Here is a 26,378-nt window from a genome sequence, read left to right on the forward strand (position 1 = left end):
TTTAGTATGTTTACGGTTATAGTTTTTGGGGTGGGTTTTTTTTGTGTGTGTTTTTGTCTATTATATTAATATGCCTTAAAAATGTTATTTTCAAATATGGTAACAATTATTTTCGTGATAATTATATATATATATATATATGTTTTTATTTGCGCTAGGAATATATTTGCTAACTTCATTTCGAATCCGGGTGCTGAAATAAGAAATACGGGTGAGAGGTTCCGCTCGGTTCAATACTGAAACATTCAATCGAGTACCCCCTAAATCGTTTCTTGAAACCAACAAGGGTGTAACAGCTATTAAACACCGTATCAGACCACATTTTCTTTCATTAATTCTTTGAATCTGTGTAGTTCTTTAATTCTAAAACACATATTTATATACAATTATAAGTCAAAATAATAAATAGTGTTTATAGAGCAATACGCCGGCGAAATGTTTTTTTTTTAAACAGAATAAAAGAATAAAAGGGGTAAAAAAACCAAACGGTATATACATATATTGTAACCTGATTCAAATTAAATATTTGGATACATCTAATTACTCGTACAAACGCTCGGTTATAATTCAAGCATGCTTGCGTCATACAGTTGCGCAACACCATATCACAAGAACAACCACCTCTCTGAAAACACGGGTATGCCATTGATAGCATATAAGTTCTAGGGAGACCATACTCTCTGATAAAATCACACGGCTGAACTATTGGTTGGTCCGTGTCCAAATGTTTTATAGATTATTTATGGTCTTCACCCACTTCCGTCTGTGAAGTACCCGGATGTTTAGTTGCAAATGTCTACTGAAGAAATGTTCTGTGATGATTGTTCGATGACAGTGCTTTAAAATACATCTCTATCAGCAATCAACAAATTCTTCACAAGAATGGCGATGCTTGGTCAACAAGGACAATGTAGATTTGAGGACAAGTGGCCGTATATGAGACCTACTGTTCTCAAACTACTTCGTCAAGAACCTGTTAGTCGAGATGAATGGCACTATTTGTTCGAGGCGGTTCATTCCGTGTGTATGTGGGATGAGAAAGAGGGTCCACCTAAAATATATAAAGCTTTAGAAGATGACATCTTAGACTTTATACACCATGCTCAGACTAGAGTTTTACAACATAAAGATGACTCGGCCCTTTTGATAAGAGCTTACATTGCGGAATGGGGTAAATTCTTCACACAGTGTAATTATTTACCCATGCCGTTCAATCAGCTAGAAGCAAATATTTCTGGCAAGTTACATAACAGTACACAAAAGAAAGATCAAGACAGTCTTGTACGCAAGTTGATGCTGGACAGTTGGAATCAAAGCATATTTTCTAACATAAAGAAACGTTTGCAGGATAGTGCCATGAAGTTAGTTCATTCAGAAAGAAATGGAGAAGCCTTTGATTCACAACTTGTTATAGGTGTTAGAGAATCATATGTCAACTTAAGTTCTGACACTGATGACAAATTGAAAATTTACAGGGATAACTTTGAGAAAGCTTATTTGGAAGCCACAGAGTCCTTTTTCAAAATGAAGGCACCAAGATATTTATCTGAAAATGGTGTACAAAATTATATGAGTTTTGCTGATTCAAAGTTAAAAGAAGAAGAGCTGAGAGCCAGACGATATCTAGAGACAGGATATGGCTGTAATTCAGTGGCTGCTCTAACTGAATGCTGTGTTCGAGTCCTAGTTACTGATTTTAAAGAAACAATTTTACAAGAATGTGCAACCATGATTAAAAACAATGAAACTGAAAAATTGCGTCTAATGTTTACATTAATGGACCGTGTGCCTGATGGTATAGCCCCAATGCTTCTAGATCTTGAAGCCCACATAAAAAATCAGGGTTTAGCTGATATGATGTCTGCAGCCCAGTCTATTACTACAGATTCTGAAAAATATGTAGAGCAGTTATTAGATTTATTTAATCGATTCAGTAAACTTGTGAAAGATGCATTCATGGATGATCCCAGATTTCTCACGTCCAGAGACAAAGCCTATAGAACTGTAGTTAATGATACGTCAGTCTTCAGATTAGAAATCCCTGTGAAAAATAAGGGTGTAGCTGGAATAAAGACACAACCAGAGTCAAAATGTCCTGAACTTTTAGCAAATTATTGTGATATGCTTCTTAGAAAAACCCCACTTAGTAAGAAGTTGACGTCAGAAGAAGTAGAAGCTAAGTTACATGACGTGTTATTGGTGTTGAAGTATGTTCAAAATAAAGATGTTTTCATGAGATACCACAAGGCTCATCTGACAAGACGTCTTATATTAGACACCTCAGCTGACAACGAAAAAGAAGAAAACATGGTGGAATGGTTAAGAGAAGTGGGCATGCCTGCTGACTATGTCAACAAACTAGCTAGAATGTTTCAAGATATCAAAGTCAGTGAAGATTTGAATGTTGAATTTAAAGACATTCATAGAAATAATAACGAAGGATTAGCAGATGCCATCAACATAAAGATTCTCAATGCTGGCGCATGGGCTAGATCTAGTGATCGTGTATCTGTCACCTTACCAAGAGAATTAGAAGATTATATTCCTCAGGTTGAAGAGTTTTACAAATTGAAACACAGCGGTCGAAAACTTCAGTGGCATCATCTGATGTCTAATGGTATTATCAATTTTTGTAATGAAAGTGGTGGAAAATTTGATTTGGAAGTGACAACTTTTCAAATGGGTGTACTATTTGCTTGGAACCAAAGACCACAAGATAAAGTGTCGTATGAAAGTTTACGATTGGCTACAGAATTACCGGATGCTGAGTTGAGAAAAACTTTATGGTCATTGGTGGCTTTTCCTAAACTGAAACAACAGATTCTCTTATGCAGCTCTGACATAAAATCTCCTAAAGACTTTATAGACAGTACATTGTTTTGGGTGAATCAGAAATTCACAATGGTCAAAAATGGTAAAGTGCAAAAGAGAGGAAAAATGAATCTTGTTGGACGTCTTCAACTTTCTACTGAAAAGAGCAAAGAAGAAGATAATGAAGGCATAATGCAGCTTCGAGTATTAAGAGTACAAGAAGCTGTTGTTAAAATAATGAAGATGCGAAAGAGAATTACAAATGCAGCCTTACAAACTGAACTTGTTGAAATCTTAAAAAATATGTTTCTCCCATCCAAGAAACTGATTAAAGAACAAATTGAGTGGCTTATAGAGCATAAATATATGAAGCGTGATGGTGACAATATAAATATGTTTATATATATGGCTTAATTATTAATTTTATAAGGTTTATGTTTACATGTTTCTATCCAAAATGGAAGTATGAGTGACATTAAATACATGTTTATAAACAAAAATTAGAAAGTGTACATGTTATTAATAGTTATATATGTACATTGTTTAATTCCAAGAATGGCGATACCATTTTAAAAAATAATTTAATAATCTTAAAAGGGGCAGGATTGATATTAGTATTATAAAATTGTTTTGGATACATTTTTTATAGGGTTAGTTATGTCAACTGACAATTTGTTTTTGTTGCAAGCCATACAGTCTGATCTGAATTTAATAAGTGACTTTTAAAAAAAGAAAATTTAGGTAACCCTGTATGTACATGTACAACATTTACATATCTAGATATGAGAATAATAAACTGTCTTTTTATATATAAAGCAGTCTTGATATGGTTGTATATTATCTGTCACATATCCCTCAACTCAAATTATTAAATTTCTTATATAGTTGAAGCTATATATTGATTTTGTAAGCTTGGTTATTTGCATGATCAAAATGACGACCCCTTTTGAAAGACAGTGCATTTCTATGATTATTTGCAAGGAAAGGCATTAGTTGTTGTGATAGGACGAAACCTTGAGTGAACCTTGACAGGTCGAATTCTATGAAGACAAAATTTCTATCAAAGCACAGTCCATGGCATATGCCTGTCTCCTTATTAGTTCAGTTGGTGCAGAAAAATAGGCTATTAAAATAAACCACAATTACATTTCTATGATTATTTACAGAGTTATTGCCCTCGGCTTAAAACAATTGTAAATACTTTATGGAACTTGATGGATGTTTCAAAACTTGCATATACATTTATTGTATCAGTATGAACCTTACATGTACTAACCATCAATATGTTTTTGGTATTATTTACAGAGTTTGTTGTCATTGCTTTTTATACGCCCACATGGAAATGTGGATGTACATGTATATTGCCAGCACCCTCGTCCGTCTGTCGTCCACAATTTCTTGTGAACATTCTAGCGCCAAAAGTTATCATCCAATTGTTTTAAGATTGATATATGTTGTTTACATTTGTGAGAATTATTTAATTTCAATAATTTCCGTTAATTACTTCTAGAGTTATGACCCTTGTTTCACTTTGTTGCACCTTGTGAAAGCTGTAATATCAAAGGTTATCTGCCGATCTGTATAAAATTAATATGCGTCATTTAAATTAGTAAAAAGAAGAATCCTATTGAATTTCAGCAATTTCCGTTTATTACATCTAGAGTTATGGCCCTTGTTTCACTTTGTTGCATCTTGTGAATGCTCTAACATCAAAAGTTATCTGCTGATCTGTATGAATTTTATATGTGTCATTTAAATGCGTAAAAAGAAGAATCCTACTGAATTTCAGCAAATTTCCGTTTATTATATAAAGAGTTATGGCCCTTGTTTCACATTGTTGAACCTTTTAACGCCAAAAGTTATCATCTGATCTGTATGAAATTTATATGCATCATGTAGATTAGTGAAACGACGAAGTCTGTTGAATTTCAGCAATCTGATTAAAATACAGATATATATTTTGTTTCGTTTTTTATACGCCCACATTGAAATGTGGTCGTATATTGTCGTCGCCCCCGTCCGTCCGTCGTTCCGTCGTCCACAATTGCTTATGGGCTCTCTAGAGGCTACAGTTAATATCCGATTGACTTTAAATTTATACACAGTGTTTAAGGTCATGAGACGAAGAAGCCTATTGATTTTCAGCGATTTCCGATAATTACTGCCAGAGTTATGGCCCTTGATCACTTCAAAAAATCTTGTGGACGTTCTAGAGGTCAAAGTTAATATCCGATTGACTTCAAATTTATACACAGTGTTTAAGGTCATGAGACAAAGAAGCCTATTGATTTTCACCGATTTCTGATAATTACTGCCAGAGTTATGACCCTTGATCACTTTGAAAAATCTTGTGGACGCTGTAGAGGCTAAAATTATTATCCGATTGACTTTAAATTTATACACAGTGTTTGAGATCATGAAATGAAGAATCATATTGATTTTCAACGATTTCGGATAATTACTACAAGAGTTATGGCCCTTGATCACTTTGAAAAATCTTGTGACGCTCTAGATTGGTACACAGAGTTTAAGGTCTTGAGACGAACAAGTATATTGATTTTCAATGAATCTTTATGACTTGAACAGCTAAATCCATGATGTTTAAAGTTTTGTATACTAAACATTAGCATGGGACAGAACTTTATAAAAACCAAACAAATTCTAATGGTTTTCTGATAATTACTTAATGAGTTGTTACTCTTAATCAGATTTTAATGTATTATAAATGTTTCATTACCGAAAAAAGTAAAAATATGCGACAACTCTTGTTGACTGCCCGGACAATATAGCTGCTGTGGGCGTATGTTTGGTTGCCTGGCAACCTATCTTTTCTACTTTCGATGGTCTACACTACATGAAGATCTGACCAGTTGTACTGGGAGGTTGCATCAGGGGTCATATGAGCGTTTTTTGACCCTAGGGGTTTACCCACAGTTCCGTGCAGAGCACGCCAAGAACTCACCATAACAGACTCTTTTATTGGCTAATTCCTCACATCAACTAGAACATCGAAGTGTTGTGAAGACAGGTAAAACGAAATTTGAACTATAAAAAACGAAACGAAATAGGATCTGTATTTTAATCAGATTGGAATTTCAGCAATTTCCATTAATTACGTCTAGAGTTATGGCCCTTGTTTCACTTTGTTCAACCTTGTCAATGCTCGACCGACAAATGTTAACATTCGATCTGTATGACATTTATATGCATTATTTTGACTAGTGATGGCTCTTGTTTTACTTTGTGAAATTATCTTATAAATGCCCCCAATTACCTACAAAAGAATAAATATGCGACAACCCTTGTCCACCGCTGTTGCCAGATTTTCCAGCGTGGTTCCTCCATATCAGTGATGCAGGACGGAGGGCTTGACAAGGACAGCTGTCTAGTCGTTCGGATGGTACGAAAAACCAAGGTTCCGTGTACATATTAGCGTGCATGTAAAAGATCCCTTGACAGTTGGAATTCGATATAAGAGTAGGTCGTAGTTCCGCTGTCTGGGCAAAATTTCCCTCATAGCACACTGTATGGCGTATGCCCGTCTTCATTAGCCCAGTTCGGAGCAGAACAGTAAGATGTTAAACCCCATTTCATTTCATTTTGTCAACTGCTCGGACGATTTAGCTGCTGTTGGCGTATGTTTCGTTGCCTGGCAACCTATCTTATAATGTTGTAGTAAGATACTTGTAGTAAAGAGTCAATTTGAAAAAAAGAATGACCAGTTAGACTAATGGTATCTGATCTGTGTTTTGTCTCAGACAAACCATTTACTTTACCAATATTACCAATATTAACTATTGTTAAAAAATAAACAAATTAAGACAAAATATATTGATTTGAAAGATTTACTGTACATCATTGTAACAAGAAATCTGACAGTCTATCCAAAAATGGTTGAAATTATTATCATTTTAATTTAATGTATCAATTATTAGATGTTTAAATAGTAATACTTTGATTTACACTTTGTAGGTTATTTGTGATAATAAACATATCTCCAAAATCAAAAATATGTGACCAGGTGAAATATTTCATATTTTTATTTGAGATGTAAGGTTAATTTCTTTATTGTAGGTCTACAGTATGAAATGTTAAGGGTCACCAAAAGTATGTAAACGGTTTGGGGATTATTATGATATTCAGAAAATCAGAGTGGATCTGCATTTACTATAATTTCAAAGTGCACCCCTCTTTTTAAAATTCCTATAAATATACTGTACTTGAGAAAAGTAAAATAAAAGAAACCTTGTAATTAAATCAATTTGTTATGTACATGTAAACTATGACATGTTGTGTCGATTTCTTTTCTTTGTAATATGAATATGCTGAGAACTTGGAATAAGCTATTATGGGAATTATTGATTACAATGTTCAGAAAATCAGATTTGATCTATATTTATTATAATTTTAAAGTGCACCCCTCTTTTCAAATTTCCTGCAAATACATTGTACTTACGAAAAGTGAAATAAAAGAAACTTTGTAATTAAAGGACAGTATTAGTGTCAGTGATTGTCACATTTGTGATAGAACTGATTAAACAGGTTCCAGATAAAATTTTAACACACTGATCATTGCTACGATAAATTGCGTTATGCAGATTTCAAGAAACTGAAGTGACAAACGCAAAAGGAAAACACGAGTTATCGTTATTGTTCTATATAACTGACTGAAGTGACGAGTGATAACTCTGGCAAATTTCTACTCACCAATAATTCCTTCGATGACCAAAAGTTTTGAGGCTGTCAGATGATATCTGGATATTGAATGTCACTAGATAAGGGAAAATGAGAAAAATAGAAATAGTCCATACATTCCCATGTTTTCATTCATTCTGTATTTTATAAAAACATGGTAATGCACAGACTTTTTCTACATTTCTCGTTTTCCCTTATCTAGTAACATTGAATTACTTTTTATACGCCCACATTTTCATTTGGACATATATTGTCGTCGCCCTTGTCCGCACACAATTTGTTTGTGGGCACTCTACAGGTCACAATTTTTATCCAAATTTGATTAAACTTGAAATATGTGTTTATAACACAACGATCTAAGTTCCTTTCGACATTCGCACATATCGGTCCGTAACTTCCTGGATTATGGCCCCTGATTGAACGAAAAATCACATTTTTAGCGTGCAGATCCTCTGGAGGTCACAATTTTTATCCGATTTTACAAATCATTCGAATATATCATCCTTACACCATGCTGATGGTTGAGTTTGAATTTTGTGAAAATCGGACAGAAACTGCTAGACAAAATGGCTGCTCCCTGTATGCAAACAGTGTTAAAGTATGTAATATCAAGGTTGTGGACCCTCTAGGGGTCACACAATTGATCTGATTTTGATGAAACTTAAAACATGTGTTTATATCCCAAAGATCTTGGTTCCTTTCGATATTCGCGCATATTGGACCGTAAGTTCCTGGAATATGGCTCCCGATTTTAAAAATCGTTTAAACATATCATTGTTACACACTGATGATAATTGAGGTCGAATTTCATAAAAAATCGGACCGAAACTGCATGACAAAGTATGTAATACCAAGGTTGTGGACCCACTAGAGGTCACAATTTTTGTCTGAATTTTTATTAAACTTAAATTATTTTTATATTCCAAAGATCTCAGTTTCTTTCAATATTTGCGCATTTCAGACCATAACTTCCTGGATTATGGCCCTGATTGTACGAAAAATCATTTTAACACTGTTTGCATACAGGGAGCAGCCATTTTGTCTAGCAGTTTCTGTCCGATTTTCACAAAATTCAAACTCAACCATCAGCATGGTGTAAGGATGATATATTCGAATGATTTGTAAAATCGGATAAAAATTGTGACCTCCAGAGGATCTGCACGCTAAAAATGTGATTTTAGCTTATCTTGTTATCTATCCATCTCTTCCAAAATGTGGGCGTATCTTGCCTGGTTTGAATTATCAGATATCCTCTTACAGCCTCACATGACAACTTTTGGTGTTCGAAGGAATTATTAGTAAGCAGAAATTTGCCCGTGTATCTGCTATCACTCATCATTTCAGTCAGTTATATAGAAGTATAACACGTGTTTTTCTTTTACTTTCGTTACTTCGTTTCTTGAAATCTTCATAACCGTCTATTGTAGCAATGATCTCGGTGTTAAAATTATATTTGTGATAATGACTGACACCAATATTGTCCTTTAAATCAATTAGTTATGTAAACTATGACATGTTGTGTAGTAATGCATATGCTGAGAACTTGGAATAAGCTATTTGTTTGTAAAGGGGTGGTGAGTGAGTTTTAAGCTCAGTTAAACAATTTTGTAGAAAGTAATAGGGTACTTGTGTAAAGGAAGTGAATATTATTTGCGATTAAATAATTAACAATCCTTTAGAACTAGATTTGTCAACAATGTCTAGATCACTGATATACACTTTTATATGTTATGATAAGAATCCAGTATTTTGTACAAAATTGTTCCTTCATTGATGAAGCTATAGTAACCCTTAATTACCTCATTAATATGACAGCCAGTATATAATATTAAAATAGGTCAACTATATACTTGGTATAATATGATAACAAAAATTTCTGAGAATTATTACCTAAATTTTATTGTGGTGATCCATGTGTGGGTCACAAAGCAAGAAGAAATTTTTGAGTAATTTAGTCAAATAAAAATAGAAAGGGAGCAAGACCCATATGATTTAAAATCTTAATGTTATTAATTTTTGTAAAATTATTAATGGACTGTTATTATTATAAAATAATCAAGCTTTAAGTGAATTGTTTTGTTTTTCAATTAAATAATTATCTAAAAAGATCAATCCAAGGCATCTCCTTAGCCCGTTTCCAAATTTTACAAAAAGACTTCTGGTCAATGCAGACAAGACTGCTCCCATTTCTCAATAGTATTCATATGACTAACAGAAGGCATACATGTAGTCCATTCACATTTTCTTTGATTTAATATGCTTTTATAATGCTGCATATTTGATCTGGAAAGTGTACAGTTGGCATCTGTAGTCAGTTCTCATATCTCAGTAGTACTCTACAGAGCAGGATGTTTTCTGATTGCTAATTGCTGGGTACCTTCCCATATAGCCTACACTTTCTGACTTTAAAGCATGACACAGGACAGAGATCTTGACAGAAATTATGAAAACTTTGTAGAATAATATGTCCTAAGGCTTTAGTCATTTCCAAAATTATTGTATCCAAGCTCCATAAGCCATTCTATCCCCTTTCTGATCAATGCTTAGATACAATCATAGATAAACTTTAAAAATTTTATATTTTGGACCTCTCTCTTTCGCATTTTTTTTTTTCAGTTATTTTTTTTCCAATTCTGCATCATCCTGTGGCTAGGTTACTATAAATACTTCCTTACTCTATAATATTTATACATCTTGAAATGAAATGACTGTGTTAACTTCACCCCTGTAATTTATCGCTTCTGGAGAAATTCTTCTGTAACTTCTAAATTGTTGAATACCTTTATAAATGTCTCTGCCCTGCTGACTAAGCTGGTTATTTGTATATGTTTCACTGCCAGGCAACCAACATTTGTTCTGCAAATGTTAGAGTTTTCAATATAATTTTAACAAGCCAACAGTGAGGCTGATGTCCCCCGAGGAAATCCCAAAATAAATAGATGATACATATTAATTAATCACACATTTATTTTTTTCAAAAGTATGGACCAATCAAGCTTCATCACTCTCTATCAGAAAGAATCAAGATTATCTTGTCCCAAAGCATCGACCAATGAAATTGATTAGCTCTGCTTAGCTTCAGCTCGAAATGGTAATCATTGAATTCAGTCAAGACATTCACCTAATGAACATCTACATTAAGTTTAAACATTCTACCTCAATTAAAAGCAGAGTTGTTATGTTCCAAAGTCTTGATCCATCAAATTGCTTATTGCTCCTTAGCCTAAGCAGAACATTCTCACCATCGAACTTAGTCAAGGTAATGATATAATGAATCTATATTCGGAGTATCATCGCTCTCACTTCATTATAACCAAAGTTATTGTGCCCCAAAGCATCAACCAATCAGCTTGCTTATCTCTGCTTACAATAAGCAGACAATGTTCATCATCGAACTCCATCAAGGCATTCACCTAATGAACGTTATTGTGACCAAACAAATTGCTTATCGCTCTGCTTACCCTGAGCAGAAAATGGTCATTATCGAACTTAGTCAAGGTATTGATGTAATGAAACTATACACCAAGTTTCATCACTCTCACTTAATTAGAACTAAAGTTATTGTGTCCCAAAGCATCAATCAATCAAATTGCTTATCTCTGCTTACCCTAAGCAGAAAATGCTCATCTTCGAACTCCATCAAGGCATTGACCTAATAAATACCTACACCAAGTTTGAACATTCTAGCTCAATCAGAAAGAGAGTTATTATGTGTCCCAAAATGTGTGACGGATGGACAGACAGGCAGACGGATGAACCCATTTTAATAGTCCCCTGCTTTCTTCGAAAGGCGAAAGGCTGGGGACAAGAATCATAAATAACATTAGGATTGTTAATTGTCCACCCGCCTTTCGGCGAAAGCAGGGGACTATTAAAATGGGTCTCTCTGCCTGTCTGTCAGTCACACTTTTTGGGACACAATAGCTCTCCTAATTGAGGTAGAATGTTCAAACTTGGTATAGGCTTCATTAGGTGAATGCCTTGATGCTTTGGGACACGATCATTTTCGAAGAAAGTAGGGGACTATTGAAATGGGTCTGTACATCTGTCTTTACATTCTAATTGAGGTAGAATGTTTGAACTTGGTGTTGGTGTTTATTAGGTGAATATCAAGATGGAGTTTAAAGATGAGCATTTTCTGCTTAGGGTAAGCAGAGATTAGCAATTTGATTGGGCGTCGATGATTTGGGACACGCTAACTTTAGTTCTATTTAAATGAGAGTGATGAAACTTAGTGTATAGTTTCATTACATCAATACCTTGACTAAGTTCGATAATGACCATTTTCTGCTTGGGGTAAGAAGAGCAAGAAGCAATTTGATTGATTGATGCCTTGGGACACCATAACTATAACTTTAGTTTTGATTAAGTCAAATGAGAATCATTATTAAGTCCCTAGTCAACATCAAATCCCCTTAGCAAAAAAATCTAAACGGTCAACCCCCTACAAAATTATGATGAGGAGATTGCCAAATGTGGTCCCCATTGTGCCTATAACGCTTGGAACAAACGGAATGTTGATAAAAAAAAAGAAAAAAGCTACAGCCTGTCATGGGGCATATGATTGCTAGTCTGAGACCAGATTGGCACTTTCCCACAAGTCCTGTAGAAAAAAACGATGTAGGCCCAATTCAAAATGCTTTGCACGAGGACACTTTTAGCAGAAAGGGGTAAATATAACAATTATGTTGTTTGTCATTTTGTAATCATTTTGACTAGATATAACAAGTATGCGTTGGAGGATTACTTTTAGTGAACTGGCATTACCTCCGTGGGGATTTTATTCGTTGAATACACTACGAGATGAAAACAATTATATTTCAGGTCGTCAAATCGTCTCGTTATTCCGATTGAAAAATGTTATTGCGTCTGGTTAATCGGGTATTTTAATCATGTGATTGCAAATAAGTCAAAATGGTGGACATCAAAACAGGTTTGCAAAAGTAGTCAACATTTCAATTGTAAATAACTAATTGTTTGACAAATTACCCACTATCCAATATGTCATCAACTACTAAAGATCTCTCTCAAAAAAAAGAGGAAGGAGGTGAAAGAAATACTGGGATTGGCAAAATAGAACATCCGGAGGTTCCTGCAAGCGTCGTAGAATTATGTCGAGAAACATTCCAAAAATCTGCAGAATACGTGCAGGGTGAACTTGAAGGAACTGTAGAAGATTACCGTTTGTTGGAAAAAATGAATAAAGTTACAGTGTGTAAATATTCCGAGATGAAGCATATAGCAATGAATATAGAGACTGCACTGAAAGAACTGAATTCCAAGTACAAAAATCTTCAACCGTATTTAGAGCAGATTGATCAAATAGAGGATAGTGTTGCATGTCTTGAACAAGCAGCTTATAGTTTAGACCACTACTCCAAACGTTTAGAGGCAAAGTTTAAAACACTGGAGAAAAAATGATTCAAATTTAACTAAATATCACTCAGTGGAATTTATTTGTGACTCAGTGTAAAGTGGTTCTGTAAATTTAAATTCAGTATTGATTTACTGATGTTAATTTGTGTAAATAAAACGTATCAAGTATTTTGGTTGTTCTGTTCTATTGGAAGTCAGACCCTAATCTAATTAAAATCAGATTACAATTTCTTTTTGATTATTTTTTCTGATTTTTACAGTACATTGTGAGATAACCAACTTTCTGTCACAATCTTGTTCAGTCAGTGAAAATACACTATTCAACTTGATATAGTTACCAATCAGATTAAAGGGCATATCCAAAATAATGTTACCAGCATTGAATTGTTCCCTTTCCAAACTAAATCTAGCCAATCTTATACCTTTATGAACCATCACCAGATTCACCATCGAATCTACAATTTTAGTAGGTAGATAGAGGTGGGTGATTTCACCAGTTATCCCCTTTAGCAGTAACTAGTTTCGTTCAGAATTGAACTCTTCAGACTGATTTATCTCACTTAGTGAGGTTCTATATATACTGTGGGGAAACCCCGGTGAGATTTCACCAGGGTTTGTTAGTTTACCGGGGTATTCAATACTGGGGTTTGGTATTTTACCGGGGTTTCAGCAAGATCATCAGAAATAACTGGCACATCCTCCACAGCTCGAACGATTGCAGGACTATTTTCCCCACAACCTTGCTTAACAGCCTTCAGACGAAATCCGTCCCTCAAAGATCTTCTAACCTCAGCCACTATTAAGGACCCTAAACCCTTGCCACAAGTAAGCGGAAAAAGTTACAATTTTCTAGAATCCACTTTTAACTATCCCCAATGCAATTACTGCAACACGCTCAAAGGAAAGAAAACCTTTCACTCCAGCAAAACTGGCAAATCTTACATTTGCAACAGCAATTACACTTGCCATAGCCGAAACGTGATCTACCTGCTTACTTGCAATTTCTGTCTCAGTCAGTATGTAGGAGAAACAAAAAGATTGTTTAGAATTAGACTTAAAGAACACTATGCTGATATCACCCATAAGAGAGACACCCCAGTTGCCTCTCACTTCCACCTACCGAGCCGTTCTAGTCGAAACCTTGACTACCAAATAATTAAACAATTGGGTACCAATCCTGACCTCCAAAAATCTACCACCAATAGACGCGCCATTGAACTTCATTGGATCATTAGATTGAAAACTTTCCAACCACACCGTATCAATGACAAAATCTGAACTTGGGCATCCCCCTATTTTTTTCTTTTGTTTACAATTTTAGTAGTTAACATAGCAAGGGCTTAAGTCATACCCTAGACCAGTGGTTCTCAACCTTTTTTTGCCAACAGTACACCTTGGAACACATGAAAAAAAATAGCAGCACACCTGGCTAAATGTATATGAAAAATATTTGTATTTTGCAAAATAAAAACATGGTAAGTCAGATGGCATACAACCGTAGACAGAGACTAGTTGTAGACACATAGAATGACTCTAACTAAATAAAGAAAAACACAGCTATGAACTTATCAGTAGACACCCGTGAATACTCACCTGGGATCACATGGTTTTTTTTTTGTATTTTCATAGTGTGACGTTCAAAATGGCGGGGTATGGTTAGGTAGATCTCGTGGCACACTGGTTGAGAATCACTCAAATATCCACCAAGTCTTTAGGCTCGCCATGGTCACATTCTATTTTGTCCTTAACACTATTTCTCTCCACAGCTTGATGGATTACAACCAGATTTCATGTATGTTAAGTCAGGGTTGAACGATATACCATTTTTATACGCCCACATTTTCATGTGGACGTATATTGTCGTCGTCGCCCCTGTCCGTCCGTCCACAATTTGTTTGTGTACTCTCTACAGGTCACAATTCTTGTCCGATTTTGATGAAACTTGAAATATAGGTTTATCCCCAAAAGATCTTGGCTACTTTCGATATTGGCATGTATCGGATCGAAACTTCATGGATTATGGCCCCTGTTTGTTCGAAAAATCACGTTTTTAGCTTGTGGACCCTATAGAGGTCACAATTTTTATCCGATTTTGTTGAAACTTGAAATGTAGGTTTATAACCCAAAGATCTCAGTTCCTTTCGATATTCGCGCATATCAGACCGTAATTTCCTGAATTATGGCCCCTGATTGTACGAAAAATCGTGTTTTTAGCTTGTGGACCCTATAGAGGTCATAATTTTTATCCGATTTTAAAAACCGTATAATTATATCACCGTTACACCCTAAGGACGACTGAGTTCGAATATCGTTTAAATCGGCCCAAAATTGACAGACAAAATGGCTGCCGTTCGTTCTCAAATAGCGTAAAAATATGGTATATCAAGGTTGTGGACCCTATAGAGGTCACAATTTTTATCCAATTTTGTTGAAACTTAAAATGTAAGTTTATTACACAAAGATCTCAGTACCTTTCGATATTCGTGCATATTGTACGAAAAATCACGTTTTTAGCTTGTGGACCCTATAGAGGTCATAATTTTTATCCGATTTAAAAAATCGTATTAATATATCACTGTTGCATCCCAAGGACGACTGAATTCGAATTTCGTGAAAATCGGCCTAAAACTGATAGACAAAATGGCCACCCTTCGTTCTCAAATAGCGTAAAAATATGGTATATCAAGGTTGTGGACCCTATAGAGGTCACAATTTTTATCCGATTTTGTTGAAACTTGAAATGTAAGTTTATACCACAAAGATCTTGGTTCCTTTCGATATTCGCGCATATCGGATTGTAACTTCCTGAATTATGGCCCCAGATTGTACAAAAAATCACGTTTTTAGCTTGTGGACCCTATAGAGGTCATAATTTTTATCCGATTTTGTTGAAACTTGAAATGTAAGTTTATAACCCAAAGATCTCGGTTCCTTTCGATATTCGTGCATATCGGACTGTAATTTCCTGAATTATGGCCCCTGATTGTACGAAAAATCGTGTTTTTAGCTTGTGGACCCTATAGAGGTCCTAATTTTTATCCAATTTAAAAAAACGTATTATTATTACACCGTTACACCCTAAGGACAGCCGAGTTTGAATTTCGTGAAAATCGGCCCAAAACTGACAGACAAAATGGCTGCCCTTCATTCTCAAATAGCGTAAAAATATGGTATATCAAGGTTGTGGACCCTATAGAGGTCACAATTTTTATCCGATTTTGTTGAAACTTGAAATGTAAGCTTATAACCCAAAGATCTTGGTTTTTTTCGATATTCGCGCATATTGAATTATAATTTCCTGAATTATGGCCCTTGATTGTAGGAAAAATCACTTTCTTCTTGGCTTGTTCTCTATCCATCTCTCGAAAATGTGGGCGTATCTTGCCTGGCAGCCGCTGGTGTTAGTATGTCATGATAAAATCATTGGCGATTTTATCAGATTGGACTTATTTAAAAATATTGAAAAACCGGTATATCATGATAACCAAAATTGTCGCAATATGATAATTATCGTGTCCCAATAGTATTATTAAGTACCAGCTGGTCAAGGGTAAATCTCTGGCGTTAGTAACAATAATTTAACATTGAGCGATGATTTTCAGCTCAAGTATTCAAAATTTGACTTCTTAAGACACACATATGAATTATCACAATAATAATATCCAGATCTGCTACTGTGCCATTCAGATATGAAAGCTTTCATATTCATCATCACGTGTCATGGATTATATCTAGTATCTTAAAAGAAATAATTATCAAAATCAGTCAAAAACTCGCGAAGTTACAGGTCTAAATATAGTTAGAAACATTGCACCAGCGCAAAAAATAAATGAGACTTGTGTTGTTGTAATCAGAATGACATCCCGTTCCAGAAGTTTCAGAAAAATGGATCAATCTGTTTAAAATCGGGACGGGTGAGAAAATGAAATGAAAATGGCGGGAAAGAACTCAAAAATTGCGGAAAAATATGGAAAAATTAAATGAGATAACTTTGAATGGTAATTAAATTTTTGGAATCAGACTAACCTCAGCTGTTCAAATATTTAGGTTAAATTTGTAAATTTTGAAAATTATTAAGGACATAAATTGTCCCGTAAAGAACTTTGTCGGTACGTAAAAGGTCGAAATTTTGAAATTTTCAAATCCCAAAAAATTGACCCTTGTGGGAAATAGGAGACGAATTCTCCCAACTACGGCCTATTGTGTTTATTTTGACATCTGTTAAGGTGGATTTTTCACTGTCTTCCATATTCAATTCCAAATGGTGACCAGCAAATGAGGGAAATCAAAATTCTGCTCTAAACATTTTTTACGCATTAGGTTCAATCAACAAACTCCATATTATAATCTGTAATTTCTTAGCTAGTACAAAAATAAATATTGAAGGCAATCGGACCGACTTTTTGTCGATTTTTTTGAAAACCTTGATCCTTAATTTCTAATGACATCGTTGAAGTTGGATCAACCAGCTCTACTTATACTTACATTGCTACTTTAATGAAAATCGTACTAATATTCAAGAAGTTATCATGTTGATTTTACTTCTGGGGTGAGATGTTAATGACGTAATATTCGAATTTCGAAAATCGGAAATAGCAGATTTAAAGTAAATGTGTTAAGATACTCATAGAAAAAAGAATTAGTAAAATAGATCAAAAAGTCACAAAGTTACAGCTATGTAGGTCAATATTTTCATCAGTAAATTTTGGTGATTTCGGATTCGTAAAACGTTTTGAAAATATATTGATTCCAAAGCCACCACCTATTCTTAGAAGGAGGCTAACCAGAAATGTATTAATTTCGGAAATATGAGACCAATTCAAGAAATGCCGGACAATTTCAATTATTTTCAAGGGAATTTTTCACTCGTAAACAACTTTGTCAGCAAAGGTGAAATTTGAATTTTTGAAATATTAAAATACCAAAGATTCGACCATGAGCCAGGCTATCCTGAAATGTATTAATTTCAGAAATAGGAGACGGGTTGAACATACTACGGCCTATTGTGTTTATTTGCTATGTAGATTTTTCACTATTTTTCATATTCAATTCAAAATGGTGACCATCAGTTGACCTAAATCAAAATTCTGCTCTGAACGTTTTTTAGGCAATCCTTCAATGATTCAGAAAATGTAACTCCTATGTCTGTAAGTAAAATATTGCAAAAGCCTTAGGGATTTTTCACGTTTCAAGATGGTGGCACTTCCGGTTCTATCAGTAATTCCTCAGCTAGTACAGAAAAAAAAATTCAAGGCAATCTGACCTATATTTTGTAGATTTTTTTGAAAACTTCGATCCTTAATTTCTCCAAGGGGAGATAAATTAGAAAGTTTCTAATGACATCTTTCGAGATGTATTTTTACATTCCAAATTTCATGAAAATCGTGCAACTATCACCGAATAGTGATATTAAATTTAATTTCCTTTTCAAATTTTATTTAAAGAATGGATAAATTATTTCTTAATTTTATATTCATCAATATTGCTGACTTTGTATTACCAGTCTGTCTGTCTTTACTTTAATGTTAATATTTTGATTTAAAGTCTATAAAGTAATTGCCTAAAAGCTTGATTAGTCCTGAATGTGTTATAATCTTTGATGCCTTAAGCAAAGAGTTATAGAATTAACAATAGTCACATCAGTGCCAATCAAGTGTCAAAGCTTTTACTTTATTTATGACTTTAAAGCTTTTTAACATTCTATTTATTATGAAACTTAAACCAATGAAATTTATTTATATCTATATCAATTTAACCTTTTCATTTATTGGTTACAATATATTTTTACCCCTAATTTTATCTATCATCTGATTTGTTGAAATGATGTCCTTTAATTGTCTGTATGCAAATTAGTTGCTTTAAAATACCCCTACATACAGACAAGAGGCAGATAGAAGGAAAAACATACAAGGCAGATAGATGAAAAATATACAGAGATAGAAAATATACAGATAGATGGAAAACATGAAAAGATGAAAAATATACAGGGACATCAGATGAGATAGGCTTAAGACATTTAGTAACCCTTTGATATGATCTTGTAAATAATGTATTTTTAAAACTGTATATAAAGTAATATTGAAATGGATTTGGAATTGGACTTATAATGCAGTGACCACCTTCACTATAATACTTCTCCACAAATGAGCTATACACCCCCAATCCTAGCTCATCCACATCTACAAATTGTCCATATGTATGAAATATTACATATGTATCACCTGGGTGCGTATTCAAACCAAGAATAGCCCCGAAACCGTGGATGATACAACTATTGAAGAAGTTGTCAAATAGGTGTCAACTTCCGGAACGAAATCACAGCAACGAATTTTCGCAATTCGAAAATCTGAAATTGCAGGTGAAAATGACTTTCGTCAAGGTACTCAAAGAAAAAAAGAATTGGTAAAATAGGTAAAAAAACAACAAAGTTACAACTAAGCCTTGTTAGTTTTTTTGTTTGTAAAATTCGGTGATTTCGAATTCGTAAAACGTTTTGAAAATATATTTAAAAAATACTCACCACCCCATTTTTTTTTTTAGGGGGGGGGGGGTAGGTCAAAGTTTGTATGGTTAGATTCTGAGAAGCCTGATTTGCAGAAAATACACACAAATAAGATAATAATAATCTTAACAGAAACAATCGGCTTTCATATGTAATATGAAAGCTTAAAGATACATTATGGGAGATAAGATAAAGAGATGGCATGGGTTCTCGCTATAATAGTTAAAAACTAGATAGTGTAAAGGTAATTTGCTGAAAATTTCAGTCAAATTGATCCACTATGAGCCGAGAACGAAGCGGGTGAAATTTTCGCATAGTCTCGGTCATCATTACTAAAATCATTAATATAAACAGCATAGTCTCGATTATCCACTGTTTTGATTTAATTATCAAAGGCCGTTAAGCGGCATATAGGAATCTAATCCAGCCAACATCCAAGGCTAGCCTTGACATCGAGAGTTTATTATGGTCTGGATAAGTTAATTAATGTCTAATTGATAATTTAGATAACATTTCAGGCCTAAAGAAAGACTTGTAATAAGCAGATTTTGCTCTTGCATAATGCATGTTTAATAATAAGGGTTCTTATAAAGCTAGACTCCAAACAGCATTGTTTGCTCAATGAACACTGAAACACAAACAAGTAAGTTTTGAGTTTTTGTTTGAAGATGTTTTGAGATGGAGCAGTCCATATATGTAGTGGCAGAGAGTTCCATGTATGTGCTGCATTATAAGAAAATAATCTGCAGCCAAAGATTTTCAGGTTATACTTTGGAACAGTTAATAAACACTGGGAACCAGAACAAAGTGATCTATATTCAGAGTATTTATGAGTTACATTACACAAGTAGCCTGGTGCTGTGCCGTGTATGCACTGATAAATTAGGGTTAGAATAGAACTTTTTGGAGATGGTGACGATTCGTGCAGCTGTATTCTTAACTATTAGAGGCGATGAATGTTATCAGCCAAGAGGCTGTTGCAGTAATGATGTCGTTTATCGTGATATTTGATAAATTATTATCACAATATTTTTTTCCATTATCGCCCAACTCTATGTTAAAGGAGCTAAATCGCTTATATTTGGGACCTACAAATTGACACTATTAAATGGGTCGCCACGTATATTATTATGTAATATGAATGTAAATAAACTGATTTACATTCAATCGTTTCTGTTTTTACTCTAATTTCAAATCAGTTATGTTCGGCGAAATATGCCAGAAGTCTCAATCGAATGGCAATCTCTAGCGACTGGTTATTCCAGTCTATACCGATAGTATTTATTGTGCATGCTATTCAGATAAGAATATGGGGTCACCGTTTGACATGACTTGTGCAATATGTCTAACCTCGTTCTTCTGGTCGCTTGTTACAAATTGCGCTGAAACACATTATGGTACACGATTCGTGTACCAATCGTAAAATGTTTATTTTGTCTTAAATATTGGATATCAGAAGCCCATCTTTTCCCGGTAAGATCACAACACCAATGTTGATTAAAATTGACAAATAATTCATGTTTTCAATGTCGAAGATTTTGGATGATACTGAGTTAGAGACTTAGCTACTTAAATTAAGTTTCATCCCCCAAATGAAACAGATTTAGACATTTTTCATTTCTTTTGAATCTTTTCTTGCGTAGGTGTAATGCGGCACATATTGTGATTTAAAGTATGGTAGGTGCACTTGGAAGAAGCAAATTTAGACATTTTTTACTTGATCATTTAATGTCAATGTTTGTTATCATTCTTGACATGATTTTTCCAATCCACGAAGATTGATTCTTTGGGGGGATTCCTATAGAAATTCATAAATATTTACTTACACATTCTGAACTGAAACCTTCATATACATCAAAACTTGTTTATTGGGGCTTAATTTTAATGCAATTTTAGGAGTCTACATTTTAACTTTTAAAGCTTGTGAATACAATAGGCCACAGAACAGATTTCTCGAGATAACCTTATTAAAACTATGAATTTTTAGATCACATATTCTCAGAGTTGTCCCACATTTTATATTCAATTCCATGAAATGTGATGAACAACATTCATTTTTGCTTTCTAGCTAGTATGACAGTCTGACAAGCACCTGTACATCTATTACTTATATATTATTACAGGAGCTGTATTAAATCTTGCTAGGGGAATTATATTGTCTCCTTCTGTTTACCATGATGAACCAGACAGTACACTTAAAAACTTTGATGAAAATTTGTTAAAAGTTTTAGCTTGTCCACTTTCCAAAAAGCCATTGAGGTAATTATTTTTATGTCATCACCTCTGTCCATCCAATTGTTTACATCAGGTATTTTGTCCCCCGTCTTTCGAAGAGAGCAGAGGACTATTAAAATGGATCTGTCCATCTGTCTGTTGGTCCATTACATTTTTTAGGACACGATAACTCACCTTCTAATAATGTTCAAACTTGGTGTAGGTGTTTAATAGGTGAATGGCTTGATGGAGATCATTGGTAAGCATTTTCTGCTTAGGGTAAGCAGACATAAGCAATTTGATTGGTTGATGCCTTGGGACGTGATAACTTTAGTTCTGATTAAGTGAGAATGATGAAACTTGGTGTATAGTTTCATTACATCATTATCTTGACTAAGTTTGATAATGAGAATTTTCCGCAATTTGATTGATCGAGACTTTGGAACTCAACAACCTTGATTCTAATTGAGTGATAGTTGTGGAACTTTGTGGAAAGTTTCATTACATCAATTCATTAACAAAGTTTGATGCTGTGCATTTTCTGCTTAGGCAAAGTAAAGACTTCAATCTGATTGGTCGAGACTTTGGAACACACAAACTCAACTTCTAATTGAGCTAGAATGGTCAAACTATGTGTAGGTCACACTGATCAGCAGTGAAAAGTCGCTAGGCTGCTGCAATCATTGATAGGGATGACATCGAAGCGGGTTAATGAGCGTGCAATATTAACTTTTTTTTTCTTGTGCAAATTAAATTCTATAACATTTTTTTTTAAGTATTAGGAAAAAAAATAAAGCTGTTTGAAGTATAGATAAAAAATATTTATTATTTAGTGTAAATGGGTAGATAAAATGAGTAAAAGGCACCATACATGTACTTGAACTTATAAAGGTCAGTCATCTATTACATAGTTATAAGAAGGCTTTCACAATACCTCTGTGAAACAGATTGGGTGTAGGTGTCTATTAGGCGAATGCCTTGACAGAGTTCAATCATGCGCATTTTCTACTAAGGCTAAGCCAAGATAAGCAATTTGATTGGTTGAGACTTTGGTTCTAATAGGGTGAGAACGGAGGAACTCCGAGTATAGATCCATTGTATCAATATCTTAACTAAGTTCGATGATGAGGATTTTCTGGTTAGGGGTTAAGTAGCAATAAGCTGTTTGATTGGTCAAGACTTTGGAACATAACCGTGGAAATTCAGAGTCGTGCATTGATTTTTGTAGGGTTACTGCCCCTGTCATCAAAACCTTGTAAACATTTTCCAAAAATGCTATTGAAGTAAATATTTTTATTTGCCCACATTTCATATGGGAGTGTCTTTGAAAAGATAAATTATTTGGCCTTAAATCAATGTGTATAAAGGGAGAAAATGGAGGAAAACTGAAACATCTCAATGTCCACAGCAGTTAAGTTCTATGAGGGGACCACAATGGTTGATGCATTGTGAATTATTAGGTGAATAAAAAAAACAAATTCTGACACGATTCTGTGCCATAATCAGAGGCAATAACTCTATAAATAATTATTAGGAATTATTGAAGTGCGAAAGAATTCTTCATTTCACTGGTCTGAAAAATGGATAGGCCTAATATACTGTAATTTTCAAGCAGACCAAATAACTTTTGCTATAAGAGTGTTCACAAGATTTACAAAGTGAACAAGGGTCAAAAGTAAATGACAACATTGTAAAAATTCAGTGGGCTATTTCGTTTTATAACTGACAAATAACTGGAACCTTTTATTCTGACTTTCAACCTGGTTATCAACATCAGAATAGCCATATTGTAGGGTTCCAAGAGTCCAAGTTTTCTGACTAAACCCTCTTGAAATTTAACAGTGTTTAATAGATCTGTGTACTTATTAAATATGCTACTTCTGTTGGGTAATAACCATAGAGAGAGATCAGAGAGAGAAATGGGGTTTAACGTCCACTCGACACAAACTAGGTCATTTTGGGACTAACACATGGTTCAATTTTATTTCAATAATTGGCTTACGTGTAGGGGTCTTTAGTAGTGGGAGGAAACCGGAGGTCCTGGAGAAAACCCACATGTTTGAGCAGGCGACCTTACTCCGTGTCACGTACAGACCTTATGATACAGCACGCACATGTTAACCATTCGGCCATCCAGCACCCCAATAACCATAGAGATTAGAGGTATGCATATTGACACCTCTATAGTAATAACTCATGTAATTATAAAAATGTTTCATACAAGTGGTGTTTTCTTTATGACAGGTATGACAAAGAGACAAATCAACTAGTAAGTGATGAAATTGGTGTAGCCTATTCAATTATTGACGGAATTCCAAATCTGAATCCTCAAGATGCCCGAATGCTGAAAACCAACTCAAATATTAATGTTAAAAAGAAACCAACAGAATTGTAAAGTTATTATTAATAAAAAGACAGATATTCTAAGATAGTATACACATAAATTTTTACATAGTGATAGAAACCAATGGTTTTAGATCAAAAATTAATCTGTACCATTCAAGAATATATACTGAGATGCAATGAAAATGCACCACTGATACGACTGGAAGACGGAAGTGCTGGTGAGGTATAATGCAGGTAAAATGTGACTTTTAGCCTGAGTGCAGGCTGGACATTTACTAACACAAGAAAATCAACAGCCATGGAAACCATAACTTTACAGTGAAACATACGCCAACCTCTAACAGCTATGCTGTCTGTAGAAAATAAGCCACTGAATGGGTGTAATGCTGCTTCCAGTGTCTCTGGTACTCATGCTGTCTTGAATTAACGCTAAGCCGTGTTTTAGTGTTCAGATGTCAACCTTGGCATGTTGTTTTATCTTCGACAGAACTGTAGGAATTTCAAAAGCCACTTATTTTACCCCATTTCCAACCTTCCCATCCTGTCGAATTCAATTATTTGTGTTTTGAGAAAATTGATCAGTGTTGCAGTTATGCAATCGTGAAAACATCATCGTCATAATATGATGTTACACTGAGAATTTCAAGATTAAAGTGTATCTCTCGAACAAGATTTAAAATCATCAATTTGTAACAATGGTACATATTTATTGCATCTCAATATATTTATTTAAAGTGTGTCTCAAAGTTGTAATATTTGACCATTTTATCAAGACCAATAAAAATTAAAATCGAAGTCATGTTAACTGGTTGACTAGCTGAAGACCCATCTATACATCTTTTGGGAGATTTCAGTACCTGTCCACCAATTAGGTTAAGGCATGGAAAGTTTGAAGATCTTCACTGGATGGAAAATGTGTGATCCAACATGATTTGACTACAGAGTTATATGCAGAACGATTTATGCTGGAGGGTTGGGGGTGTTTTGAAAATGATATTCTATGAAATTAATTAGATTTATTTTGTTGTTGAAAGTTCTAATATCTCTTTAACATCTGTTTTACAAAACTGATATCCCAGGTAAATCTGACAAATGTAATCAGAGATTTGAAACAGATCTGCATGTTCATCACTAAAATATACATGTAGACATTTCAAGATTCTGTACTCATCTTATGTAGTTACTTTCAAGAAAAAAAAACCAAACAAAAAAAACCAAGTATATGGTTGTTTTGAAAATGATATTCTATGAAATTAATTAGATTTATTTTATTGTTGAAAGTTCTAATATCTCTTTAACATCTGTTTTACAAAACTGATATCCCAGGTAAACCTGACAAATGTAATCAGAGATTTATCTGGGCACTATTCAGCAAGACAATTATAAAGGCCAACTGACTGATATCAATATTCTAATCTGTAAGGTAAGGCAACAGTTTACATTATATTTACCACCTCCACTGCTATGCAATAACAACCCCCACTCCAATGCATAGTATTAAATCATTCTATATGTTGGATCAAATTTAATATCATAATTTCAAAGGAATATTGTCACTTTCGATAAAAATAAATTTTTGAAATTGGTTTTTTGAAATCACAATTGTTATTAGCAGGCATGATATTTTTCCATTTTTTAACAGATTTCCGCTTTTACAGTTGTTCACGGGCCGTTCTCTCGTGATTCGTCTGAATTTGCAATTTAAAAATGGGGGGGGGGGGGGGTAATACATGTCGCCCGCCAAATCTTGAGAGGGAGGATAGTTTAAGTGCATTAAAGATAGGTTGCCAGGCAGTTTAATCGTCCGAGCGGTCTCGCATATTTATTCCTTTGTAGGTACATGTAATTGGGGGCCTTTACAAGACAGTTCCATACAGATCAGAACATAATTTGTTGGTTCACAAGGTTCTACAAACTGAAACAAGGGTCTCAACTCTGGAAGTAATCTACAGAAATTGTTGAAATTAGACAGGCTTTTTCGTTTTACTAATTTAAATATTGCATATAAATATCATACAGATCAGATGATCACTTTTGTCATTCAAACGTTCACAAGGTTCACAACAATTATTGACGGAAATTGCTGAAATTCAGTAGACCTCTGTTTAACAGAGTGAAATGATGCATATAAATTTCATACTTATCGGATGATAACTTTCAGCAATCGAGCATTAACAAGGTCGAACGAAGTAAAACAAGGGCCATAACTCTAGAAGTAATAAATGGAAATTGTTGAAATTCAATAGGATTCTTCTCTTTACTAATTTAAATGACGCATGCAAATTTCATCCAGATCGGCAGATAACTTTTGATGTTAGAGCATTCACAAGGTTCAATAAAGTGAAACAAGGGCCATAACTCTAGACGTAATAAACGGATATTGCTGAAATTCAATAGGGTTCTTCGTTTCACTAATTTAAATAATGCATATAAA

At 34.3% G+C, this 26,378-nt stretch overlaps 1 protein-coding gene and 1 long non-coding RNA gene across 2 annotated transcripts; both read left to right on the forward strand.

Moving 5' to 3' along the window:
- The first annotated feature begins 771 nt into the window (after positions 1–771).
- On the forward strand, positions 772–9,572 carry LOC126815417 (cullin-5). The gene has a single exon (XM_056099512.1). The coding sequence runs from the start codon at positions 883–885 to the stop codon at positions 3,223–3,225; it is 2,343 nt and encodes a 780-aa protein (XP_055955487.1). The 5' UTR covers positions 772–882; the 3' UTR covers positions 3,226–9,572.
- A 2,542-nt stretch (positions 9,573–12,114) lies between these two features.
- On the forward strand, positions 12,115–25,456 carry LOC130012162 (uncharacterized). Its single transcript, XR_008787519.1, has 3 exons — positions 12,115–12,176; positions 21,508–21,643; positions 23,843–25,456. It is a non-coding gene; the product is annotated as an uncharacterized LOC130012162 (long non-coding RNA).
- The last annotated feature ends 922 nt before the right edge of the window (positions 25,457–26,378 follow it).

Source organism: Patella vulgata, chromosome 3 (genome assembly GCF_932274485.2).
Source record: "Patella vulgata chromosome 3, xgPatVulg1.2, whole genome shotgun sequence".
Lineage (NCBI taxonomy): Eukaryota > Metazoa > Mollusca > Gastropoda > Patellidae > Patella > Patella vulgata.

Bases quoted from the DNA above. Each gene is read 5' to 3' on its own strand.
- LOC126815417 (XM_056099512.1), top strand. From the start codon at position 883: ATGGCGATGCTTGGTCAACAAGGACAATGTAGATTTGAGGACAAGTGG.